Raw genomic sequence first — 27,319 nt, 5'->3', positions numbered from 1 at the left:
TCACTGGCAAAGAATGAAGGGGGACATAGTCCAGTAATATCTGGAAGGCCGCAAGTGGCTCATGCCTGCAGTTAGAAGCCCGGCTCGGCCAAAAGAGAAGAGCAGGCTGGAGCCCTAGTTTTCTTCATGCCACCAGATTGGTCTTCTCTTATATACAGTACTGAGCTTAATTCACAGCTAATTGTTCAGGTTTGACACCGGTTTTGATGCCAAGGGATGTTTAAAAACAATCCACAATCCGGTTCCTTGTTGCATGCCATTTCTCTCCTTTTTTGTTCTCATCCCCAAGGTAAAAACCACTTCCCTCGCTCTGCAGTGGCTACACAGGGCCACATGGTCAATGAGATTTGGCTACGTAATGACATTTGAAGCAAAACTTTCTTGGTCTCACTTGGGCAGTGTTGCACATGGGAAAGGATATTAAAACAGTGGTGTCCAGCAGAAGAGAGGAGCATGATTCCCACCACTGCACATGGGGTAAATATTTTACTCATCCATAGCCACCTCCGCCCCCAACTGCCAAGTGTGTGAACATTCAGTTTCAAATAAATTGTCATGACAATGGCATCAACTCACACATCGATTTGTAGAGCGCTCAAGTCACTTGGATGCCCATGTGAATAAGTCCTAAGAGAAAAGCCACTCTTATTGCCAGACTGCACAGACATTTACTTTATTATTTACATTTAAAACTATTAATTTGCTGTACAGTAGTCTCCTCTTTGTATGGCACCAGGTTGACTTTTTTAAAAATAAGAAGAATGATAATAAAGCAAGGCTGTGTACTGGTTTATTTATCTGTGCAGAAGGCAGACACCAGGACGTGACATCCCGTTCCGGCGGTTCTGCATTTGACTAAGGAGCTGTCTGTGTCTGTGTTCAGAGTTCCTTAGAGGCCATCACTGCACCGCCTTCAAGACAGCCATGTGTGATCCCAGGTTTTCTTGGAGGTAATACAATAGGTGAAGTTCATAGTGTTCTCCAGACTCAGGAACCCTGATGCTGTGCCTTTCCTGGGGATAAATCTGGAAGAAAATAAAAAAGAAAGGAGGGAAGATTACTTTTTCTCTGTCTCAGAGGTTATTCATACAATTCACTTGTTTTTAATTTATTTATACATAAATATATTTATACTTTGCCTTTCTACGTGGTAGAATTAAACTGGTTTAATCCTCCATTCCTCTTTCTCAGGGCATCATTGAAAATGTAGTTCAGGGAAATACAATGGACTTCTTAAGGACGGAATTCTACATACCTTGCCAAATTAGAAACCTCAGGATCCACAAGATAGGGCCATGACCGTTAAGGTGGTATAAAGCAATTTAACGGTGTACTGCAGAGAGACCTTAAGTCACCAAGGTGGGAATCCTGTTGTACACTCTGCACATGTAAAGACTGAGGATGTCATCAGCAGTGGATTTTAATTTAGTTCCCTACTTCCTACCCCCTGAGGTTCTGAGGCTCCCTAGGGATTCCCTTCAATCCAGGGAAGTCTATGGAAGTCATGGGACATGTAATATCCAGAAACTGTCACTGCCAAGTCCCTCTGCTGAGATTGTGATGCATGGAACCGATTTTCAGATATTCAGGGCTCCACGTGTGCCTGTGCATGCGTGCATGTGCAGACGTGCATGCACACACCAACTCCCTCCCTCCCAAGGATCCCAGTGGCTTCTCCAAGTTGAAAGGGGTCCCTAGGGAGTTCCAGAACCAGGGGGATGGGGAATAGGAGACTTCAAATTAAAGTCAACGGCTGATAAAGTCATCAGGCTTTACATGCACTGAGTTGCACAAAAGGATTCTGGCCAACAGCTTCTTGCCGTTTTCGGATTCGGCCAATATACCTTTATCTGAAAATATTCATGCATATTATGTAAATAACCCACATGTGCAATGCTAACATTTTGTACTAGCAAAAGCTGACTGAGTCATAAATCTTCTTTAGCTATTTTATATCGACATTTCAAAGGTATTTTTTCCCTGGGAAAAACAGTAAACAAGATTGATTTTAATTAAACATATGTGTATCTACAAAGGCTGGAATCCTAGGCCACTTACCTAAAAACATGTCCCAGTGAACTCAGCAAGACTTGCTATAGGATTGCACTGTAGCCCCAGGATAGCCTACTAGCATCCTCTGGGACAGGTCTGGCCTCATAGCACTGGATGGATGGATTTATGCATGCATGCATAATTAGGATAAAAAGGCAGAGACTGAAAAGAGGATGTGAAAAGTCTGTGACTTAACTGTAATGGAAAACACTTCCTTCCATTTAATGTGAAATGCAGAGCCATGACTTCATGGTCATGAACACTTTGCATGTGGAATATTCCATAGTCAAACCCCAGCATCTCCAGGCAGGAATATGGAAGACTGTTGCCCAAAATCATGGAAAGTAGAGCCCAGTCCGTGACAGCAATACTGGATTAGATGGACTAATGGAATGACTCAGTGGCCCAAATCCTGTTGCGTAACACAGTAAATGACACTCTGAACGGGCCCATTAAACCCATGGGGATTTGGTGAATCAACTCCTCCCCAATGTCCATTGGTTCCAATGGGCCTGCTCTAAATGCAACTTACTTTAGCATAGTAAATCATAATTAGAACTGGCACATTTGAATCCCTGGAGCTAATGAAAGAAGTGACTCACTAAATCCTTACTGATTCAGTGAGTCTACTCTAGGGCAATTTACTATACTAAGCAACAGAATGTTGGCACATAAAATGTAGCTTTCTATTAAAATAAAGTGTGTGAGAGGAGATCTTCAAAGGGGGGAAGTCATATGGAGTTGGTTCAATATGATGTAGAAAAGGGCCTTTGATTCTAAAAATCTAGTGTTCCCTTCTACTTGCTTTTTTTAATTTGAGGGGTGTAGATTTAAATTGTAAATGTGCTTTAAGAGGACCACAGAATAAGGGAGTTGGAAGGGGCCTATAAGGCCACAAAGTCCAATTCCCTAGAACCTATATACTCCTATGACAGGAGGGAGGAAGAGGAATTTTATAGCTAAATATAGGTCCAATCTTTGGAGTAGTGTTTAGAGAAAAGAACAGCTGTTAAGACACTCAGATGCTGGTTACCCTGCAGGAAATCAAACCCAAACAAATACAGCCATGATCTCCAGACTAAGAGCAGTTCCTTCTTACCTGTAAATCATAGGGCTTCCCAGCCCTCACCAAAAAACTCAGCAAAATGCTAGTGTGTGCAAAGTGAACATTTTCATCCAAAAATCCATGCAGTAGCAGCAACCTGTTGGGCCTGTGGAAACCAGAATACAGAAAAGTATTAAGAATTTCTTATAAAAACAGAAGACACTTCATAGTTGGCAGAGATGGCAAGGAGAGATTGGATCTATAATCTTTCAGCACCAAGAGAACCATCACTACCGCCAGCAATCACAGGATTGAATATTTTCCATGGAAGCTTAGCCAGGACACTAGTTTTTGCACTAAAATGTCTGCCCATTTAGAAATGCACCATACCATTAAAAATCAGTAAATTAAGAAAAACAATGAATATGACACAAACCAAATTAGAATGGCGGATACAAGGCTCAGTCATATTTAAAGCCAATCTTCTAATTACCTTTTTAGGTGACTATTCCTAGGAAGTTCATACATTTTTGTGCCTGCTCAAGTCAAAGCATTGCACTTTTCATGGGCTTCAATTTTTTTTTTAAAAATGTACATTTGAAGTCAGGTGTGACTTTCAAACTAGACTAACTGCAATTGTAAAAAAAAGTCTCAGTCCAATTATGTTTGGCTACTAGACTACAGGACGTGGTGGCACTGTGGGCTAAACTGCAGAAGCCTGTGCTGCAGGGTCAGAAGACCAGCTGTCGTAAAATTGAATCCACGCGACAGAGTGAGCTTCCGTCGCTTTGTCCCAGCTCCTCGCCAACCTAGCAGTTCGAAAGCATGTAAATGTGAGTAGATAAATAGGTACCACCTCAGTGGGAAGGTAAAACGGTGCTCCCTATTCATGCTGGCCACGTGACAACGGAAACTGTCTTCGGACAAGCGCTGGCTCTACGGCTTGAAAAATGGGATGAGCACCGCCCCCTAGAGTCGGACACGACTGGACTAAAAATGTCAAGGGGAACCTTTACCTTTTACTAGGCTCAAGATAGTGTAAAGCAGCTCCTACATCCAATTTTGGGGAGAAGGCAGCCTCTCCCTTTGCCTCCACCCCTCAAGAATATAAAACATAACCATGATCTCATCCAGGATCAAGTTTGCCTAGTTTACAGCAAGTCACTTGGATGGTGTGTCTAGCTGATACATTTAATTAGCACTGGGGCTAATTATGCAATCATATCAGAGGAAGGTCTGTGCACTATTTCTTGAGGCAAAAGTTAAAACTTTAATGACAACCAGCTAGAAAAGTGGATTACTTGTAATGGGATGTGATTATATTAATACCCATTCATGTTCATTAAGTAGAGTTTTTACAACCCTGCAATCATTTTAAGAATTTAATTAGGCAACAAATGAAGTATTCGGTCAGCTTTCGACACAATGGAGAGAAAAGGAGAACACTTACTCCGAAGGAAACTTATCTGCTTGCATGGCCACCGAACCTAAGTAATACCCTTGCTCGTTATTATCCGGGTGTCCCATGTAGCGCTCGGTATACCCTGTATCATAGAACAACCACAGTGTGACTGGAGCACCCGCAACAGCAACCTGCAAGTAAGTTCAAGGAAGATTATCACAGCTTTGCAAATATGAAAATACGGTAGCCGTGGTGGTCCATAAGAAGACACCAAATCCACAAGTGGGAAATGAACTGTATTAGGACCAACAATAATTCCACAATAATTTCTGGTTTCTCAAAACTGCTCTCTGAGTCTTTTGTTTAAGTTACAACCAGCCTAGCATCTTCAGAGAGCACACGCTGCTCAGCATAACCTGATCTCTGTACACCTTTACCTGCCAGTGACTTCTCAAGCCAGCCCTCTCCACCTTGGGACCAAGCGTGACTTTTACAGCTAAAGCCTCTAACCAAATTCGTGGACTTCCATGCTTCCCCCCACAATGGTATTATTTTAACTACCTAGCCTGATGAGGAGATCTGGAGAACTAGGTGGCTTGCAAATGATTGCTGAATTGTAACTGGTCCAATACAATTGGACTGCCCACCTGTGATTCTGGCAAAAAAAAAACCAGCCAGAATCCCCTTACTCTGCACTGTTCAACTATTACTTGGGCATATGACTAATGGAGTTGGTCAGTATGATCATTCGCATCCCACCTTGGTATATAAGAACCTGTTGTTATATATGCTAAAAATGTATGACAGTTCTACCAGGAGATGAAGCCCAGCCATAAGCCCAATAAAGTTTGCCCAAGTAAATGAACAGAGGTATGCGGGGAAAATACACGTGTTCTTGCCCCCCTAACATAAGCAACCCGTTTTAGATGACCATACCTTGAAGATCTCTGGCCTCTGCAACAATGCCATGAGGGAAAGGTACCCGCCATAGGACCAGCCGTGAATGCCCACCCGATCTAGATCAATAAATTCGTATCTGGAAGCCAAGTACTGCAAGCCTTCCACTTGGTCAGTTATTTCAATCTGTCCCTGTTGGAAGAAGAATCTGTGTAAAGGAAACAATACCCTGAAATGTTAATGTCATGTCCAGCCTTCTTCTGCTGGTCCGGCACCTCAAGGGTGAAAGACCTGCCTTGCACTTACAGAGCCTGAAGTCCAGCACCAGCCACCTCTAGTGAAACACATCTCAGGCAAAAAGGTTGGGGGAAATAAAGAGTACTCTCCCTTTATAAAGCACTTCCTGACTGAATTTGCCAATACTGGATTAGATGGGCAAATGGCTTGCTTTGCTGTAAACACAGTTTTGCACACTCCTTCCACGCCTGATCTATACAGCACTCAAAACAGACAACAGAAGGCTGTTTGACTCATGAGTGGGCAACCTCCAGAAGTCCAGGGATTGCATATGACTATCCAAGGATCTCTGAGGGCCATATTTACACCTGTGAATTTTTCTAACACACACACCCTGACAATTTTGTTACATGAATTCGAATTTTAACTGGAAAAGCCCCTTGAGCCCTCTGGTGGCCAAAGGTATTTAATTGTTTTAACATCTGTGGGCTGTGGCGCTGATGGCCCTTGAATCATGGCAAACCATGCCCCTACAGCAGGGGTCTCCAAAGTATGGCCTGTGGGCCGCATCCGGCCTGCCTTGCCTTTTTATCTGGCTCATGTGTGTGTGCGTGCTTCAGCGCTCAAAAATGTGGAAAATACATTATATGGCCCTCACTGTGAAAAGTTTGCCGACCCCTGCCCTAGAAGGAGCAATATATTTTTAATACACTATTTGAGGGAATATATGGGTTCTGGAGGCACATGCGGACATCTTGGGGGGCACACACAGATATCTTGGGAGCTACAGGTAGCCAACAGACCACATGTTGAGTTAGCTGGCAACTGTAAACATCCCTCAATGACTCTAAGAACACTGGAATTTACAATCTGGAGAATCCCAAGCCTGGAGGGAGGCAATCTATCCACTTATCAGCAGCTAGAAGAGTCTGCTGTCAAGGACAGCCAACGAGACCCTTATTTATCCACAGTCTTATTCTAGGAGGCTGATAAGGACAGCCAAAGGACAGCAAGCAGGCTTGTATCACCATGCCTGCATTTGCCTGACAACTTACCATCTTATATTTAAAGGCTCCTTCGAACTTCAGCCCCCGGTGGCAGGAGCCTCTGTTGTCAATCACCACAACAACGTAACCCAGGGAAGCCAATGTGTTCAAGCGGAAATACTTGACCCCTTTGAAGCGATTGTTCACTAGCTGGACCTAGAAGGAAGCAGGGGAGAACCTTCTACAGCTCACATGTGAAACTGATCCATTTTAAAAAGCAAAGCAAAGCAAAGTGTGCTGCTTATGTACCACCCCATAGCACTTCAAGCACTCTCTGGGTGGTTTCCAAGTTAATTATGCAGGCTACACATTGCCCCCCCCCCAGCAAGCTGGGTACTCATTTTACCAACCTCGGAAAGATAGAAGGCTGAGTCAACCTTGAGCCGGCTACCTGGGGTTGAACCCTGGGTCGTGAGCACAGTTTTGGCTGCAGTACAGCGGTTTAACCACTGCGCCACGAGGCTCTTTAATATTCTTATACTGTACCTAATATTCTTATACTGTACAACATTAAAATTAAAGCACATCAGGCCTAGTAAGCAAGATTACTTATTCCCTTAAAACATTTACAATATATAAATATTTGTTAGAAAAATTTATTCTGAACTGGCAAGCAAATTTTAAAAAGGGGGGCGGAACTCCTAGCCTACTGAAGAGATTTCTTGGATTTCATTTCGTTCCACCATTTCCTATCAATGTACAATTTAGTATTTTCTGCTATTTTCGAGTTGCTCCCAGGAATTTGCCACCGTGAATTGTGCAGTAATGACACCAGCACCTTCCCTAAAACTTCGCAGAATTACATTAGTTATACTTTTCATTTTGCCTAGCAGTAAAATGAAAGAATCTACCAACAATTGATACTGTTATGACTTAAAATAAACAGAGACTTCTATACATCAGTTCTCTCTCCCTCCCTCATGGACGTATGCTTTCACAAGTCCACCAAATCTGTTTCAAATCTGTTTTTGTACCCACAACCCCCAGATGTTTGAGTCACTATCCCCCTCCCGCACATTTGCATAAAAAAGGCGTTTTTAATTGGGCCATCCTTTCTCAGTCATCCCTTCTCAGAAAGTAGAGGCTTCTTTCTCCCCCCCCATACCTACACATACACACTAACCTTAATATCTGTCTCTGAAAGCCAAGGCAGAAATTATTTAGCAAGGGCTACAACACATATAAGGCAATCCATGGCTTTCCAGAGAACACTTTGTGACTGACTCCCTTGGGGGTCCTGACCCTCAGGTACGGAAACACTGCTCTAACTGAATGCATGAGGAGTTTCATGTATATTTTTAGCATGCAAGGCATCCCTGTCCAAAAGAAAACACAATTTAAAAACTGATCCCTAGTGCACTTTTTATATTCTATATAGACAATCAGTGTTGGAGGGGGTAGGGGGACCTGTTTGGGGTAGAAAACGGATTATATCTCAAAATGGCCCCAGCGGGGGGCAGGCACATTACGTTATATTGCTTGTTATGCAAGTTATGTCGCTACTGGAAAAACTTTTATCTCTAAATTTTTAGTTATATAGTTTTTTTCTTTAAAAAAATTAAAACATAAAAATAAATAAAATAAAATAAAATAAATAAAAGTAAAAAGAGGATCAATCATGCTAGTCTCGAGGTGAATCCATACCATTGGCTGGAACAGCTTAATTGCAGAACTGCTCTCCAGGTGGACTTTCGGGTGGCTTGGCACAGAACTTTAGGGGTAGCTTTACTTTCTAGATATGGCATATGGAAAACTTTGCATTTTGATAAGCAATGTTAAAAATTAGCAGGCCTTTCTGTTAAGACACTCACCTGGGGTCCTCCGTAGATGAAAAGCACCGTTGGGTATTTCTTCCCAGGTTGGAAATTGTGGGGTTTATACATCATCCCATATAGCACAAAACCTGAGGAACTTTCAAAAGAGAAGATCTCTGGGGGAATGTAGTCTGGGAGAGGCCCTGCAGATTGAAAGGAATGCAAGAATGGAGACAAACCCTGGCATCTGGTCATGAATACTCACAGGATCCCAGCCCCGACAATGCCCTCTTGCCATGCCCAGAATGCACAACCTCCCGCTCTCTCTGTGTGTGTAAAGCCAGGTTCCATCACACACTGCAATCCATCTGCAGACACAGCTGTTTTTGAGTGAACAACACTCGCGAGGAATAAATCCACAGGAGAGAGGGAGTCAAGTCAATTCCCATGTCAAGGACAGATGTTCTTGGACCTCTTTAAAAGCTCTGTATATAAAAGGACATACCTGCAGAATCTAAAATGGTGGCCCAGAATTCCTTTGACTTGTGGGCGACGTCATCTTCAAGGCCAGTCAGTTTATACAGGGACACCTGGTGTGGGCTCTTCTGGCTGCTGAATTTACAGATGACCATATCGCAATGCTAGGAAAAGGACGAAGAGAAATATTGACAGCCTGTGAACCAACATGGCCTATTTCCTTCTGAAGACTCTGATTGGGAATTAAAACTGGAACCTGCTTTCTTTCTGGTATCAATGCAGATGCAATGTGTGTACACAGCAGCACTAAACACCACCATTAGAGGCATGTGCAGATTTATTTCTGGAATAGAACCTCCTGGAATTCTCCAGGCAGGTACTCTAATCATACAAATCTGTATATCTCTGATTGTTAGTATTTGTTGCTCTGTCTTTTTCTGGTAGCAACAGGGCATGGTAGATTAGTATTGCCCCCGCTCTGCAGATAAGGAGCTGAGGCTGACAAGTAGTTCCCTCAAGAAACCGGGGGAGCTCATGAGGGTGCGAAGATCTGAACTTCCAGTTCCTGCCAGTTCTCTACAGCTACCTTCCACTTGCCGGACTGACAGTAATGTGCAATACATGTGAGTCAGGTGTGATTCACACTTTTATTTCCCTTCCCGTTTCCAAAAGAAATACAGGCGTACCTCGGTTCACGAAATTAATACGTGCTCCGGGACGTTACGTCATGTGGAAATTTCGTAAACTGAAACATGGATTACACTAGGAACGGGGGCGGCGCTAGACACCTCCAGGCGCAATGCGTCCTGAGGAAACCCTTTCATACAGCCAAGGGGAAAAAAGAGGAAAAAAAACACGTAAAATGGGGCAATCAGATAGAGAGATGAAATTTTTCAAAAATAGGGAACGCTATTGCTTTGTTTTAATATGTGTAAAAAAACAACAATCCAAAGTTGTCTAGCATCTCCAAAGCTAACAGATTTGTTGCAGTGGATGTTTTGTCAATTAGAATCCCAATTCCTCAGACTCAAATGTAATCTTAGGCTATACGTCTATATGGTTATGGTTGTTGCTATGTGCCATCAAGTTGCCTCAACGAATGGCAACTCTATGAATGAGCCATCTCCAAAATCTGTTGCTTACCACAGTAGAGTAGGCCCATGGAATCAGTGGGGATTGGCTGAGTCAACTCCTCCAAAATATTCATGGATTCAAATGGCCCTACTCTAGCTGTATGGGGACGTGGTGGCACTGCGGGCTAAACCGTCGTTTTGTCCCAGCTCCTCGCCAACCTAGCAGTTTGAAAGCATGTAAATGCGAGTAGATAAATAGGTACCACCTCGGTGGGAAGGTAAAGAGTGTTCCATGTATAGCCACGCTGGCCACGTGACAACGGAAACTGTCTTTGGACAAACGCTGGCTCTACGGCTTGCACCGCCCCCTAGAGTCAAACACTACTGACTAAAATGTCAAGGGGAACCTTTACCTTTACCTTTTACTCTAGTTGTGACTTATTTTAATTACAGACTAAAAATTATGGATATCTCGAACTGCCTCCCTTTCTAGATGTGGTAGTTTTTTTGTCACCAATAAATGGGTGGCAGTGGAAAAAAAAAGCTGTGTGATTCCCACCCGTGCGTTGACCGTCATGTGTACCCACTCACTTGGGGTCAAGGTCAGGGACCTGTGAAGCAGATGACTTCCCACCACTACGAGCAGATCTAAGCTTCTGCCACCTTCTTCCCGTTTTGGGAGACACAGCGCAGAATGACACAAGGATGAAGTACAGCAAGGTACCTGACTAACACAACAGGCGTGAGAGAAACCGCGCTCCGTCAGCCGCTTGACCTCTCCAGGGTTCTCATAGTTAGCGACATACAAGTGATGTTCCAAGGGAGAATCCTTCGTACCTTCAAAATATACCAGTTTTTTAGCTTCATCTACCCGGATCTGATAAAAAAACACACACAAAGAAAACTGAAATGATCCTATTATATTACACTAAGGATGCCCAGGTTCAAGTTAATTCTGCATTAATTTCAACTGCCAAAGGGACAAGCGAGTTTGGATCTCAAGAATACCTAAAGGTATCTGACATTTGGATTGATAAAATCCCCTTTGATTTGTCTTGAGCCTGGGTCTGCCACACAGCAGAAGGTCATGTAGAACAGATTATACTATTTTCTGCAGAGTTCGAACTGGGGGTTGGGGCAAGTAGGGAGTTTTTGGGCTGTAACTCCAGACTCCCCCCTCTAGCAGTGTACATCTGGGAGCTGTAATCCAGAAAAATCCATTTCCCCCTCCCAGAAAAACATACACATCACTCTTGAAGGTTTTCTGGTGTGAAATATATATTGAGAAGAAGCAGCAGCAGCACCAAGAAGAAGGCTCTATCATAGCTTGTCACTTATTGCCCTAGGTCTGAATTTATTGTAAATACCCATGGTTTATGTAATGGGAGGGCCTACATATGTCTGTAATAGAATAAGACAGAACAAATAAAATATAGAGACACGGTGCAAGAGGACAAAAAAGGTTTGCATCTGATTGCACTAGAAAGGGCAGTTTTGCTAGGAGCAATCTCCCTTAAACTGACCCTTCCATCTGTGTGAGAGTCACTCCAGCCTGGCCTTCCAAAAGAGTAATTTTGCCATTGGACCAAATAAAAGTCCAACTTGGGTATGGATCAGGTTGGGTTGATTCAAGATCTTCTGCACATCATGTGAGCGTTGAGACATGGCTCACACTAGACTGTGACACAAGCAGTCCAGAATGCAAGCTATTTGCTCATCTAATTGCACCCAAAGGCTAAATACGGGGGTATGGAGGGGAAGGCTCTGGTGTTCTTCAGGTGCTCCTTAAGGACATTAGGGCTGCCAACATCCTGCAGTCCTTGAGCCTAACAACTGGATAAATGTTGACTCCCAGCCAACACAACGTATTCATTTATTTATTTATTTATTTATTGGACTTATATACCGCCCCATAGCGCTACAAGCACTCTCCGGGCGGTTTACAATTTTTTAATTATACAGGCTACACATTGCCCCCCCAGCAAGCTGGGTACTCATTTTACCGACCTCGGAAGGATGGAAGGCTGAGTCAACCTTGAGCCGGCTACCTGGGATTTGAACCCCAGGTTGTGAGCACAGTTTTAGCTGCAGTACAGCGTTTTAACCACTGCGCCACGAGGCTCAGTGGTATGAGACAAATGAACACAGAAGAGGATGGATTTACTTTAATCTGCCTTGTCCCTCTTTAAGTGTCAAGAGCTCTACAGATCTGCTTTTCCAAGGCACTGAGCTGCTGAAAATCAACCATCCAGGGCTGGAGCCTTCCAGATGTTTTGGACAGTAACTTCCATCATCCCATACTATTTTCAAGAGAAAATTGGGCAGTCATCTGTCAAATATAATTTGCTTTGGATTCCTGCACTGAGAAGGGTTTTGGACTCAATGGCCTTCTAAGGCCCCCCCCTTCCAACTCCATTATTTTATGATTACACTGAGGCTAATGGGAACTGTAGTACCAAAGAGTCAGAGGGCAACAGATGGGGAACAGCTATGTGAACAGCTTCAGCCTGTCCAATCAACAGAAAGGTCCCCACACCGAAGCCCAAAAAGATCAAGCATTAATTCAAATGCCACAGAAAACGTGTTTTTAAAAAAAGGCTTACATTAGAACCATGTCGGCCAAGCACTTCCCAGTCCCCACTAGTAATCGGCACCTCTTCTTTAATAGGACACAGGAAATCACCTACAAAAGCAAGACTAAAGTCATGGATGCCCAACTGGGATGCTTGTTCATTACTCCTGGGCAACACCGTTGTTGGCACAATTGACGCAAGGGGCGACATTTGGGTTTCTTTTTTGTTATGTTCCATCAAGTCACTTCTGACTTACAGCTAAGAGATGTTCCAGAAGTATTTTACCAGTGCCCCCCAGTGAGGTTACATGGATGAGCCACAATTTGAACCCGGGTCTCTACAGTCCTAGATCAACTCTCTCTCTTTCTCTCTCTCTCTCTCTCTCTCTCTCTGCTATATCAAACTAGGTCTCTAGTGTTTTGTTTCAGGAATCCTAGAATATTGCCCTGACTTGCAAAAAGAAAAGGAAAAAAAAACCTTCCTAGGTTCCTGTAACTACCTGATATACTCTATTCTTTCAGAAGAGTTTAGAACAAGAGTGGGCAACTTTGACAGTCCAGCTGGGATTATTTGTTCCCCTTCGATTTGCCTCCAGGAAACCCATCGCCACTGCCAAATTTTCATTTCCAAGTAAAAGAAGCTACTAAAATAAGCACAAATGATTGCTTTAGGACCCTTCTATTGCTTTACCAGTGTAACGGCCAGTGTAAGTGTAGTGGATAGAGAGTCCTGAGTAGCAGTCAGGATACCTGTGCTGAAATCTTTGCATAGCCATGAAAACGTACGTGTGTGTGTGTGTGTGTGTGTGTGTGTGTGTGTGTGTGTGTGTGTGCGCGTGCGTGCGTGCGCGCGTGCGTGCGTGCGTGCGTGCGTGCGTGTGCTGGCAGCAGCCTGAAAGCCCTGTTAGGATGGCTACAAGTCTGTTTCATCTTGACAGCAGAAAACCTAACACTAAATGGTTACATTTGGGGAGGCAATGAAAAGTGCCTTTGGGGGCTGCAATTTAGAAGCAAAGGCAATGACCAAAGCTGATTACCCGGAGCAGGAAGTCCTCCGTACGACCGCTTGTATCTGCTCTCCTTTAACACGGTTGTGATTCTGTACAGATGCCGAAATCCTGTTTTGCACTCGGAGGCAAAGATAAATTCTATCACCTCTTCGCAGGTTTGGGGGAAAACATGGAAGATGTCGTGGATCTGCAGAAAGAAAAGACCGAGAGTGGAATCAGAGACTAGATTCTTTCTCTCAAAGCAGTACAAAAGATCCAGCCCGCCTTCCTCCAGGACATTTGACCTGCTTCCCCCACCCCACCCCCCTATGAATCACCTACTTGTGTCATCCTTTCCTATAAACAGCACAAACAGCTTCACCCCATCACTACATCAAGGTGGACCTCCCTTTATTGCCAGAGAGCAATTCCATCAGCTGCAACCACCACAGCCAATGGTGTGGGATTTGGGACTTAGCAGTCCAGCAATATCTGGAACATCACGCTTTGACATTCACATTATAGCTTGTGTGAGTTTTTTCCTACAAAAATATGAAGCTCTCATTTTCTTTTCTGAAAACATTTTTTATTTTCTCTTCATTCAATTAGAACCTTTAAAATATTCTATGATCTCCTATGTAAGGAAGCTGCCAGCAAGCTGTAGAACATCTTAGTCTCTTAATGATGAATACTTACGTTTATCCAGATATCTGTTGTTTCTTCATAAATAATCAAGGGTGTAACAGAGTCAGGTACGGCATCAATTAGTTTCTGCCTCTCCATGGCATCATCTTCCACAGGAATAAATAAAGCAGGGGGAAGCAATACAATCTGAAGGTGCGTTTGGGAACGATCAAGCAAGGTGGCCCAAGCACTAACAAAAGGGGAGGAGAATCAGTAAACAGCAGTAAATACTACTAAGCCATGGGATCAAAATGCAGACGTGCTCGCAATATTTGTTCATGACCCAGGGATTTATTTCCAATCAAGTGCTAAAATTAGGTGCTCAGGGAAACAATAGAACTATACAAGATCATTTGGTACAGATGAAAAAGACTAATGTTATGCACACACAGATACAGAGGCAGGCAGGCAAACATACGAACTTGTTGTTTAGTCATTAAGTTGTGTCCGACTCTTCGTGACCCCATGGACCAGAGCACGTCAGGCCCTCCTGTCTTCCACTGCCTCCTGGAGTTGGGTCAAATTCATGTTGGTCGCTTCGATGACCCTGTCCAGCCATCTCGTCCTCTGTCGTCCCCTTCTCCTCTTGCCTTCACACTTTCCCATCATCAGGGAACACACATTACATGTTATAAAATTGGTCTTCTTCCTCTGCATCAAATGATCTTCTATAGTTCTGTTTTTCCCAGAACACCTAATTTGAGCACTTACTTAGAAATAAATTCCCGTCATGAACAAATCATATTTTTATTAGGGGCTCTCTAACCTGTAAGCCAGCTATTTAACACAACTAGCTGTATGCAAAAGTACTAATTCACAAAAATGTGTGTATTTCTTTCTAGAATTCCCAACCCCTGAGATTCTGCAAAAGGCATTCTGTTCCAGGTCCTTCAATATCCAGAGGCCTGTTACATAGCTACTCAGATCACAGCCTTCTGAGTTGTCTCACCTCCTGAGCACTGTCCTTCATGTGGCTCAATAAACAAGAATCCAGAGTCTCAGCTTAAATTCATCCTGTCAATTGCAATGTGATTTTAAGTAAATTTTACTGCTATTCTCTCTCCCTTCCTAGTTTTTTTAAAAAATGATTCAACCTTTCAGTTATTGTCTTTTAATTTTCATTCTGAGGTAACTTGGTGTCTTGAGTATCTTATGGAGAGATGCCACTTCAACTTTATTTTGGAAAAAAAAATCTTAAAACCCCTATTGTGTGTAGGAAGGGAATTCCTATCTTAATTAGCTAAGCATGGAAGGGAAGCAATTAAAAATATATACACATCCAAATCAGATTGGGTAGAGGGAGAATGTGAAGCCTGGGGTTGCCACACTACATTGGGCAGGATCAGAACTTGAGACATCTGTGTCCATTGGAAGGGTGAAACTGAAATGACAGGGTCTATCCTTCAAAGCCACAATCAATCAATCAATCAATCAATCTGCTTAGGATCACTTCCTCCAGTGATGAAGCAAAGAAAGTGATCAAGATTTAGGACAAGACTCTCTGATAGACTTTAAAAGGACTGAAATACAGGAACTGACTTAAAAGTTTACCTCTGAGATGCTAAAGAAGGAATGAGATGAGCTTAGCATGGCTTAGGTCAAACCCAGAGCTACTGGAGAAAAATGGACAAACGTTAGATACGTACTATTTCCCCTCTCGAGTCCATCCTGCTCTAGCAATATACTCCACACCATCAAATAGGATTTCAAAGGGTTGGACAAGTTCTTTATCGACAACATCTGTAATCTGCCAGAGGAGGAAAACAGAGCTTACATCAGAAAAGCTTTATCAAAGCAACTGATGCTTTCCAAAAGTGTGGCAAATGCTAGGATCTGAACTTATTAAATTTCCTTAATTAAGACTGGAATCAGAATCCCATCTTGGACAAAAAAAATCCTGAAATTAAAGAATTCATTCAGTATCTCCTTGCCTTTGGAGATCCTTCAGGAATACTAAGATGGGCAGTTATGCAGATATTCAGTTATAAATCTGTTCTAATGAATCTCCACATTACTCTGACTTTTTTTTAAAAAAGCATTAAAATCAAAATATTCAGCCACAATCTTCTAACATATGCTTTTTATTCCATCCTTAAGTTTTCCCCCATATGCATTGTTTTGTACTCAATTTTTAAACTAAGAACTACACTGCAGAAAAGTATGAATTCCCCCTCCCCCAAAAAAACAACTATTAGAGGTGTGCAAATTTGTGCTCAGTTTCAGAACTGAGAATTAGACCAGTTCACTTAGAAATGAGGAACAAACAAAATCCTTCTCCAGGCTGAAAGGCTCCTCCCACTAGTTATTCTCAGTAATTATATTCTTTATCAGTCTGATTTCAGCAGGGCTACCAGTGTCCCAGCCAACTAGAAGAAGAGTCAACAATTCTAAACAGATTTAAAAACAAAAACCAACCAAACAACAACAAAAAACCAGCACGGAACATTAGCTTTACCTTGCCATCCACATCGATTGTTATTTCAGATAACTTGAAGGTTATTTTGGGGTTTGCAGTGCCTGTGACAAAAGACAACAACCAACACAATCCCTAAGTATTACACAACATAAAGTGTGGTTTTACTACTATCTTGTCTTTCCGATGCGGAGTCCCACAAAAATCAAGTAACGGAAAGCAGCATCAAATAAGGATCAAGCTGCATCGTCAAAGCTTGGACCCGACATCACGGCATGACCTCTGACCTGTTTTGGGATAACGAAAGGAATCCGTCCTCCTGGTTTCCAGCATGGGGGATGTGACATGGATGATCTCCACCTCTGACTCATCATTCTCTTCATAGAGGATTCTAAGAATTTTTCCTCCACCAGCAGCTGCCAAGAACGGAGGACAGATTTTAATTCCTCAGAGATCCAAAACTGCAACCCACCAACTACCTGGCTTTGCCTTCTGTCTGAAAGGTCAGTGGCTGGGAAGCCTACATGGCTTGGAAGGGAACACAAGAAGGCCTTTCACACAAAGAGTTACGCAGGGCGTGAGGCAATTGCTAAGCTAATAATTCGTTACATTGTCTGCACTGCAGAAACGCTGAAATGTTTCCTAAGTAACTATTAATAATTACTTTACACATTTTAACGTTTTTCATTTTAAAGGTTTTGCGTTACTATTTTAATATTGCATTTAAAATTAAGCAAAGGAAGCTGCTCTATTCAGTCAGACCCCTGGCCCATTGTGTTCAATCTTGCCTTCACTGATTGGTAGCAACTACCCAGGATCTCAATTAGGTCTTTTTTAGCTGTAGTTAGGAATAATCACCAACTGAACATGCAGTTTTCTATTTGCAAAGGAAGTGTTCCAAATAAAGCTACTCTTCCCTGCACCTCAGCTTGGCTTGTTTTGTTTTGCTTTACAGCACACTGTTTTTAAGTGTGCATCTGATGAAGGGGACTGCAGTTTGCAAAAAGGATGACAACATTTTTTAGTCTTTAAGGTGCTACAAGACTTTCTGTTGTTTTTGCTGTAGCAAAACACCAAATTAACTCCCCAAGTGTTTTAATCAGAATTGATCTCTTTAAATAGGCCTAACCATGTTAGCTTCAAGGGGTGTAAGAACTCAAATGTCATAGAGATAAAGCAATTCTGGGGTTACCACAAGCATTTCTAAGTGGGTAGCCAGGTTAAGTCTGTTTCAGCAAAAACAACAGTTGTGTGGCATCTTAGAAACAACAAAGTTTTAACTCTACGAACTTTTCAAAAAGTTCCTTACCAATCATTCTTTTGAACCTCCCCTTAAGATTCTTAGCTAAAATTTAGTCTCTCTTTAATTGCCATTTTTCAGACTGCGAACCTATCACTACTATTAAAACGATTGTTTTTTCAGAATATTTTTTAGCCTTTTCAAAAATAACTGCACAATGCAATGACTGAACATACCATTCAAGTTCAAAGACCTGGCTCAGCGATGTGCATGGAAAGTAACTCATCACATCAGCATCACAGAGAGGGTGCAATGAAAAGATACTTCATTCTGCCCCAAACATTAAAGAAGAATGAGACGTTTCCTGAGCATGGTTGCCTTTACACTTACTTGGCTCTGCACTGGGACACCACCAGTAGCCTGTGTATCTATCAAACTCCTCTTGTAGCACAAACGTAGCAACTCCAGCAGATTTTGGATCGTCTTCAATATTGGCAAATTCTAAGGAAGGAAAGCACACAGAAGAGGTTTGCAATATAGATTGCAATTTGTCAAGTGCTCATTATTTTGTTCAGAATTGCAAATGCATCTTTGTCGACTCTCTGCAGAGAACAAGACAAGGTGTACGGAGATCTACTCTGCCCTGGTATCTCTGATGTTCACTGGATTTTGTCCAACCCAGTGTGTTCCTGGCTCACAATGCAAACCCATGTGTGCTTCTTCCTCTCACACATTCCACTTCAGCAACTCACTTCTCTGTAGAAAAGAGTGTTTGGCGTCCCATCCAAACCAACTAAGATTTGTGTAAACTTCTCAAACCAGGACTGCCAGCACTTCTATAGTAAAGTAATCCAAGGGCCATGTGCTCAGCTTCTCCTTTTTTAATGTCTCTGGCATACACTAATCCGTTTTCTGTAATATCAGGCTGTTTGCTGGAGAACACCTTTGTCAGGACTAGGGGGGAAAGCCCCAAATTATCTGTTGCACATAATGCTGCAAGATGATGAAGAGGATCACTAGTTACAGAGTTTTTATTTAAATATAAGGTTACAATGACTTTTCTATGGTTACCTAACTATAAAGCACTCAGACGTACTTCCCCAGCCCCTCTTTATGGTGGTGCTCTAGAACCATAAAGCTTGCAGGGCACGCAACTCTTTTATCAGCCGTGCATGCTCTGAGCGATCTTGAATGGTCCCTCCCCCAGGGACCACAGTGAGGATTCAAACTCTAGCCCCTGACTCTGCATCCAGGAACACCCTGAGCTAGATATAAAAAACTGTATAAGCTCAGTATTAGTCACCACTTTTCTTAAAACAACCCTCAAGGAGGTTTGTAAGAGAAAATTCTGATTAAAACATATAAAATCATAAATATGCAAATAACATGCCATATTTTTCCGTGTATAAAATGACACTTTTTCCTAAAATAATTAAAGGAAAAATTGATGGTCATTTTATACTCGGAAGTAAGGGGGGAGGGTTCAAAGCGCTTTGATCCCTACTTTTCCCCTCCACCTTTCGCATGGGTGACTCAACTTCAGTGTCTTTTTCAATGACTTGGACTTGACTTGCACCTTGGAACTGACACATCCTTCCTTTTTTCTGGGGGGGGGGGGAAGCTTGTTTTTAATAGGGACTGTGGAACTGGTACCAAAGACTCAAGACTTGGGACTCAGAGCCAAAGACTTGCCAACATCCCTGTTACTTAAGACACTTTTACCATGGTTTGTTTTCCTTAACCACAATCACTGAAGCCTAATTGTCTGAACATCTGAACTGTAGCTAAGAACTGGCCACAAATCAGAATGTAGAACTACAGCTTGGCTAACAAAACATGGTGTGCATCAACAAGGGCTGAAAATCATGTTCACAATGAGCAACTGATGATCAGAAGACTTCCCAACCAGCTCTTGCTGAAGTCTTCCCAGAGACAGAGGTTTACTTGGCAAACTGAACCCTGGTTGACAGATAAATAAACACAGGACCATCCAAAGGCTGCAAACACGTTTTGTTGCTGACCGGATCTCATTAAGCATTACGCTGACACCTAAATGCAATGTCACCTTTGTGTACAAAAGTCAACCTCCTTTCTTCTTTGGTTATTAGATTGGATATCCAAATGTCATTGCTATGGATGAAAGCAATCCAATCCGGATCGGCAGGGCACAGCTTGGGATCCATCCGTATGTTCGGACAACTTGTCTCCACCAAATTGGGCCTCAGAGGCTGTTTCTGCAGAAATGAATGAGAAGGCAAAGAAAATTTTAAAAAGGGATAATTGGAACATGTTAGTTGCTCCCTTAAGGCTCAGAGGATTCCTCCTGTTTCTTTGCAATGAAAGCTGGCCAGACTGGGCAAGTGAATGGTATCTGCACACAACATGAGGAAACAGGTCAATTAAACAATTTTGAAAACAATCTAACACCTTTCTTCTGAAACAAGCCATAAATAAGATTACATCAGGTGTCAATTAAATACAAATGCAAATAGAAAATGACAATAAACTACCAAATAAAAACATCTCAGATTATTCCCCCCAAACAAGATAGTCTTGGCTGTTCTCCTGTGCATCTGCCCATTGTGAGACTCTATCATGGTGGCTCCCCATTTTAGATCCCCAGATGTTCTTGGACTAAAACTCCCAGAAGCCTTCACCACCACCTCTGCTGGCCAAGATTTATGGGAGCTGTAGTCCAATAACATCTGGGGACGCAAGATTGGGAAGCACTGCTCTAGCAGGTAAATGAGTGGGTTAGGTTTCATCTAAAGACACCTCAAGACACTACAGACATGCAGAATCAAGTCAACTTCCACCTTCTCCCACTCTGTTCTAAAGAATTGAATCAGATTTTATTTTGTTACAGTCAAAGACACCAAACACACAAAGACACAGTACAAAACAGAACAGAATGTGCACCACAGACTATGCCCCACTCTAAGATGATTTTTGTAACATCCACCAAAATGAGCAGATCTTGAAACTTAACCTGGCTTTTTGTGATCTTTGAGTCAGCCTAATTATTACACAGATATGCACTGTGTAATTTACTGCAACTACTAACCCCAAATAGCAGTTATAGTAAATAACAGTTCTCAAGTTATTGCCAAATCCAGCTGCCTATCATGCTAAACAACAGGTATTTGTATTGACCAGCTTCAACTCACCGTGAACCCATGGGGGCCCCCATCTTTCACATGGTAAATCCCACTGCCCGCTTGGAACAAAAACGTGCCACTTTCTTGGTGATAATCGTAAGAGGCAATCCCGACTGTTCCGATGCGCTTTCTTTCCCGCAACAGCTCCTCCTCACGGGAGTACATCCCATAATCTAGGCTGGCCTGGCATAGACGAAAAAGTGCAAGAAGAAAGTAACTATCATCTATGAATTATCAGCTGTCTGTTATGAATATCAGATTTTTAGTGTCCCAGTTATTCGCAAAGTTAACTAAAACTTCAAATATAATATAACAGCCATAATTCAAAGTAAACCTGCAGGTGTGAAATCCCCAGCAAACTCAGCAGAAGATTAAACAGCTGGAATTCCCAGGTCCACTTACCAAAGAGTAAATGCTACTGATATTACAAAAACACAATGCAACAAACCAGCACAGCACAAGGCAAACACCTCTGTCAATAAAAGCTCAGATATCTTTTATTGATTTCTGAACTTAAAAACATGCAAAATGGAAGACAAGGGTGCTGTGCTACAACTATTTCTAGGCTGAAAGACTATGCTCTTTTAGGTAAAGGTAAAGCTTCCCCTTGACATTTAATCCAGTTGTGTCTGACTCAAGGGCGCGGTGCTCATCCTTGTTTCCAAGCCATAGAGCCAGTGTTTGTCCGAAGACAGTTTCTGTGGTCACATGGACAGTGTGACTAGACACGGAACACTGTGACCTTCCCACCGAGGTGGTACCTATTTATCTACTCGCATTTTTATATGCTTTTGAACGGCTAGGTTGGCAGGAGCCGGGTCAAGCGACGGGAGCTCCCTCTGTTGTGTGGATTGGATCTTACGATGGCTGGTCTTCCAACCTTGCAGCCCAGAGGCTTCTGCGGTTTAACCCACATATGCTCTTTTAGACAGAAGTAAACCACGCTGAATACAGTAAAGCTCGAAAGTGAATAGACCTGGCACAGATGGGCCACTGCGTCCCACAGATATAAAAACAGAACTTGTGGAACAACTAATAGTTGCTGCCTTGTGGCCACACAGCTCTCATGCCCTTTTTTGGTTTTGGAAAACTACTGCAACCAGCCTAGACAACATTAAGTGCTTTCCACTGGACACAAGAGCTGGTCTCACTAAAGGGCACTTTACAAAATGCATTAAGGCTGAAAGTCTTAAAGTAGAATCGTTTTAAATTTTTAATCACTTCAAGATACTTCTGGGCAGAAGAGAAGCTGTTAGAGCTTCTACTGTAGTTTCTGTCAAGCGTCTCATATTTTTCACAGGTACAGCTCATGCCAACCAAGATCATCTGCTACCCTGAAAAAAGGTCCAGTGAAAGAATCCTGGGGAAACACATGGACAAAATATGGAAGATGTGACCATATTACCCACCTGAAAAAGATCCAAGAGGGGCTTCCATGACAGTAGAAGGACTGCTGCCTTGTTTATGGTTTTGGGAATTTCAGAATAGAAAAGTGTGTTCTCCCTGTTCTCACCGGACATAGCTTAAAACACAAACAAACATACACAATGTGGATTTTTCTTGTTAGCAGAATGCCATGCAGAAGAACTCAACAGAAGATCCTAGCGAAAGTTAATTCATGACATATGCTTTAAAATAAACAAATAAGCTTTAAAACTTTCAAAACAACTTTTTTTTTGTGGGGGAGAACCAATGGCCAATTATCAGGGTGGCAACTTACACTTAGGAAATGGTGATGTCACCGGCAGGGGGATGTTTTCTGTAATTAAAAACTTCTTTCTTCTGTTCTGCAGCTTGAGTTGTGACTCCTTTATTCTGCCACATGGAAGCAATGCACTGGTCTTTTTAAAGGCAAACTAGTGTTACTGTTTTTGAGCCAATTAAACACTTTGAAGTGTTTTTATTTTTAATATTATACTGAAATTTATCTTCTTACAATGTTTACAATTCGGTTATTTTAGCAGAAGAGAAGTGTTAGCTTCAATGGTGTCGGTGATACAAGAAATTTCTCAAGGGTAGCTGCTGGGTAACAGCAATAGCAGAAGGTAACATTGGCAAAGGATCTCTCCTATACAATGGCAGTGATAATTAAGCTAACTGTTAGTACTGTGCAAACAACAACAACAACACCAGAGTAGTAAACTACTTCTAAGTATTGTTTACCTCAAAGACCCTACAGTGAGACAGTTCAAAATAGAGTAAGAGAGAGTGCTGGAAGATGAGACACTCAGGCCAGAAGACATTTAACCAGCTGCTGGGGATGAGCAAAAGGCAGATATGAATAGTTGGGTTAAAGTTGAAAGAACATCTAATTGCTTGTGTGCATAGAAGCAAAATGAGAAGCAAAGCTACGAAAGGATATATGTGGAACATGGATTGTGAGACATATGAATCAAGGTAATCTTGAAACTATAAAACAAGAAATGGAATGTTTAAGCATTGTAATACTTGTTAAGAGCAAATGAATGTGGGCTAGAATAGGACGTTTTCAACCAGATAATTTAAAAAAGCATTTGTATTGTGGAAGCAACAACTCAAGAAAGAATTGTGCAGCTCTAACAGTGAGGAGAGATGCGGCACTAATGAGGAAAGATGCAACACAAGTAGTTAAGGACTATAATGCAAAGTGTAAATGAAAAGTTTCAACCAGACTTCTTGGAAAGCCTATTTCATAACCACCGTTCAAATCTATGCTCACGACAAAAATAAAAGCTGACTGAAATGGGGTCAGAATCTTTTCATAGTATTGCATGTAGGGCAACAGAATTGGACACGAGTTAACGACTAAACAACAACAACACAGAGGAAACTACAACAGTTGCAAATAAACAGAAGAAAGCAGTGGAAAAGGAAAAACAAGACGAGTCTTCCATACTATCCAAGAAATTGAATGTAAATTTAAAGCCAGATTAGGGATACTGAAATATCTATATGGGAATATATAATCTGATCAAGATAAAATAAAGACAAAACAGAAATAAAATGCTGAAGAACAGTATAGAAATGTTACACAAATGTCAGATTACTTTAAAGAAGAATATTCTGATAAACAACCAGCAATTCTAAAAAATGAACTGAAGTTTTCTCAGAGCACTGGGAAAAAATTATATCACCAGGAGCAGACAAGACAACAATAAAGCAATTCCTAGCTACAAAAGCCAAATCTAAGAAAATCCCAACAAGAATATGCCAACCAATATGGAAAACAAAACAATTGCCCACAGACTGGAAGCAACCAATATAAATTCCAATGCAGAAGAAAGGAGAAGCCAAAGAGTGTAGTAGCTATAGTTCTCTACTTTTAGAATAGATTGAAGCTCTGCTCTTTTTAAATGTAATTTTACTGGCTCTTTAGGCCTTTTGGAATGGTCGTAAGAGAGATGGGGAAACACAAGGAGAAAACTGCAAACAACCTTTCTCTTTCATGTAAAACAAAATGACTGGAACATTTAAAAAGAAAAAAGAAATGAAAGAACCCAAAATGAGAGATTTTTTTTTTTTTTTTTTTTTTGCTATGTACATCCTTAGTAATCAACATTTACTACAACATGGAGGTCTTTAAACTTTTTTCTCATCTCTCCACAACAAACTTGCAGAGTTTCCCACTCTGGCAACTGGAGCTGAAAAAAATTCTATGTCGCTGGTCATGGTAGAGGTGGGAGTTACAGCGACTCTGGCTCTTAAACCCCCTTCAACGCGGATCTTCTTGGCAATAAGACAGTCCTCGCCAGCCTACTTACCGAGGTAATAGACCCGATCTGAGTGGGGTCCTTCAGGATCATTTTTCTTCACGAAGGTGAAGTCATGGGGAGCTTTAGCCATCAGGCAACCATGGTATTTCCTTGTGTCCATCAGCAATTTCTTCAGATGGCTCCAGGAGTACCGTTCCACGTAATATGGTTCCAGTTTTGCCTTCTCTTCCGGTGCAACATTCTCCTTGTTTTCTGCTGTTTCAAAGATTTCAAAGCCTGGCTGTTCAGTCTCCATCGCTGCTGCCATATTGCATGTTGGTTTCTAGAAGGAAAACCCAAGAAACCTTCTTAACAAGCATCTGGGAGAAGCCCTAGTCTTGTGTGGATCCCTGGGTATGGATTTGCACTCCTTTCTGAGTTGAGTTTAAAAACACAGTAAAAACACATCTTTTTACGCCAGTGTTTGATGTTTAATTTGCCCTGCTCTGCTGTTTTTAATCTGAATTTGTAACTTCAATGGTTTTTAATGCACTTCGCTTGATTTGTATAGTTTATTTGATAGGGCAGGTTTATATGGTTTTTATTAAGGTATTAGTTAAATATCTCTTTATCTCCTTTAAAACTTTGTAAGCTGCCTTGGGTACTATATGTTAACGAAAAGGTGTATTATAAACAAACAAACAAATGGCATTAAAGTGTTATGTTGCAAAACAAACACTTCAATTTATATTATGCTGGAGGTTTTGGTCCAGGACTTTCAGCCTTCCCAACTTCAAGAAGCATTTTTTCATTCTGATTTGTTTGCCTCAGAACCAAGAAACACCACCACCACCAAAAGAGAAAATTCAGACAACTAGTCAGTCCTGCAAGGAACACAACCAACACCCAACACTCTGTGACTCCAAAGAATAAGGAGCCATGAGCAAAAAGGCCTTTCTGAAGACTCTGGGGCTTGTCAACCGCTTACCAGCAGCCCACAGAGACCTTTTCTCCTACTGCTGCCAGTGAAATTGTAACAAGACTCATGAGTCAAGATGCTGGTGCTTCACACTCTGCCTTGCTTACTGCCTCTCCTTATTTATTACTTAAACCCTGCCTTCAAATGGCATGCTTGATTTTGGCTCTTTTTAATGTACCAACAGTGGCACAAGTGCAACACACAGAATCACCTTCGCCCTGAGTCAGAGACTCTGGTGCCAGCTGGAAATGTGCAGGTGGGTTGCTCAGGGTATCAAGATGCACAAACCCCCAAACCCACCTCCACTGGACCAGGGACTTCTTGTCTCCTCTCCTGAAGTTCCAAAAAAGCATAACCACCACCAGAGAATTTAACTTCTTTGTGCAGAACAGAAGCAATGCAATGGCTGCTTCTAGAGTGGAAGGATCCCCCGCCAGCCTCCACCGGTGTTCACAGCATGCCTGAAAGTTCTGCATCCATATTTGGGGGGGGGGAGGCTCCTTCCGTGTCCTTTAAATCTTTAGCTGGTGCCTGGGAAATCTCTCACACTCCATGACACTGAGGTAAAGTTTAAAAAAAAAAACTACCTCCCCATCCTTTAAGGTTTCATTCCTCTTCAAAGTGAGCATCCATTACGAAGTGGGGTTGGAGAACCTTCCCATAAACCCTTTCAATTCTCTGTATTAGGTGGGATTGAAGAGAACTGTAGACCTCGATCCTAAGCCCACCAGTCACCTTCTCGCACCAACTCTTACTTACGTCCTTCACTGACGGACTGGCTTTTTCCCCAGCCGGCCCACATCTGTGCCGGGGGGGGGGGGGGCTCTGTGGCCTTCCATATGGCTCGGCACCACAACTCCCAGGGTCCCTTTCCACAAGCCACCCTGCCCGGAGGCTGCTGGGAAATGCAGTCCCGTCCAACCAACCCCGGCGGCGTCTGCAGGGCCCCCCCCCCGAGATTCATGCCTCCAACCCTCGCCCTCAGCAAAGCCGGCGCGAGCCGCTCTTTTTGGGGGGTAGGGGCAAGCCTCGCCCTTCCCGCGCCCCCCCCCAAGAGAGGCCGCCAAGTGGCCCCGTCGCGCCCTCACCCCCCTGCCCTGCCCGGCCCGACCCTTCCGGGGGGGGGGGCGCCAAGGGCGGCGCTCCAGCCTCCCCACCCGTCGCCTCCTGCACCTTTTTCTAGCCCCCCCCACTCCCACTTTCCGCCCTCCCCCCAAGAACGTGTTCTCCTCTCAGGACCGTTGGGGTGCGGCGGAGGGGGGGGGAAAGCCGGGCGACGCGGCGCGTCACCGTGTGTATCCTGACTGAGGCGGGGTCGCGTGTCAGGAATCCGTCCCTCCTGCCGGGCCCCGACTGAGGGGCGCGGGCAAAGCGGGGAGGGGGACACGCTTGGCCACGGGCTGAAGGGCTGCGGGGAGGGGCGCACAATTCGTTTCAAGGGGGGGGTGGGCAGCCTCCCCCTCCGCTTTTCCCCCCCTTCCCACCCGAGGGCGAGGACTCACTCCGAGGGGCAGCGCGTCCCTCCCGGGCCCCGGCGGCGGTGGCGGCTGAGGCGGCGGCGGCTGAGGCAGCCTGGGCGCTTCCGCTTCCTCGTCTCTTCCTCCGGGTGGCGAAGAGGCTCCCCAGAGGA

General features: G+C 43.0%; 1 protein-coding gene across 4 annotated transcripts; it reads right to left on the bottom strand.

The window, feature by feature from the left end:
• Positions 1-657: 657 nt before the first annotated feature.
• On the bottom strand, positions 658-27,319 carry DPP8 (dipeptidyl peptidase 8). 4 transcript variants are annotated; one of them, XR_013538907.1, is made up of 20 exons: positions 26,277-26,493; positions 24,780-25,053; positions 22,449-22,561; positions 21,049-21,222; positions 19,947-20,115; positions 18,272-18,382; positions 16,929-17,057; positions 16,684-16,745; positions 15,875-15,975; positions 14,241-14,418; positions 13,593-13,752; positions 12,587-12,666; positions 10,708-10,860; positions 8,939-9,074; positions 8,491-8,636; positions 6,689-6,835; positions 5,436-5,604; positions 4,548-4,690; positions 3,152-3,263; positions 658-1,025 (listed from the first exon to the last, which is right to left on the bottom strand). XR_013538907.1 is itself a non-coding variant. In XM_072981886.2 (20 exons), exons 2-20 carry the CDS (start codon positions 25,036-25,038, stop codon positions 900-902), a joined length of 2,652 nt encoding a protein of 883 aa, XP_072837987.2. In that variant the 5' UTR covers positions 25,039-25,053; positions 27,192-27,319; the 3' UTR covers positions 658-899. The 4 variants fall into 4 exon arrangements, 3 of the variants coding, with proteins under 3 accessions (XP_072837987.2, XP_072837986.2, XP_078237020.1); XM_072981886.2 differs by lacking the exon at positions 26,277-26,493 and adding an exon at positions 27,192-27,319 and having other exon boundaries at positions 5,436-5,588; XM_072981885.2 differs by having other exon boundaries at positions 5,436-5,588; positions 26,449-26,567.

The sequence above is a fragment of the Pogona vitticeps genome, chromosome 12 (genome assembly GCF_051106095.1).
Source record: "Pogona vitticeps strain Pit_001003342236 chromosome 12, PviZW2.1, whole genome shotgun sequence".
Classification (NCBI taxonomy): Eukaryota; Metazoa; Chordata; class Lepidosauria; order Squamata; family Agamidae; genus Pogona; species Pogona vitticeps.
The sequence above is the reverse complement of the archived record's forward strand: the minus strand, read 5'-3'. Positions and strand labels throughout refer to the sequence as shown.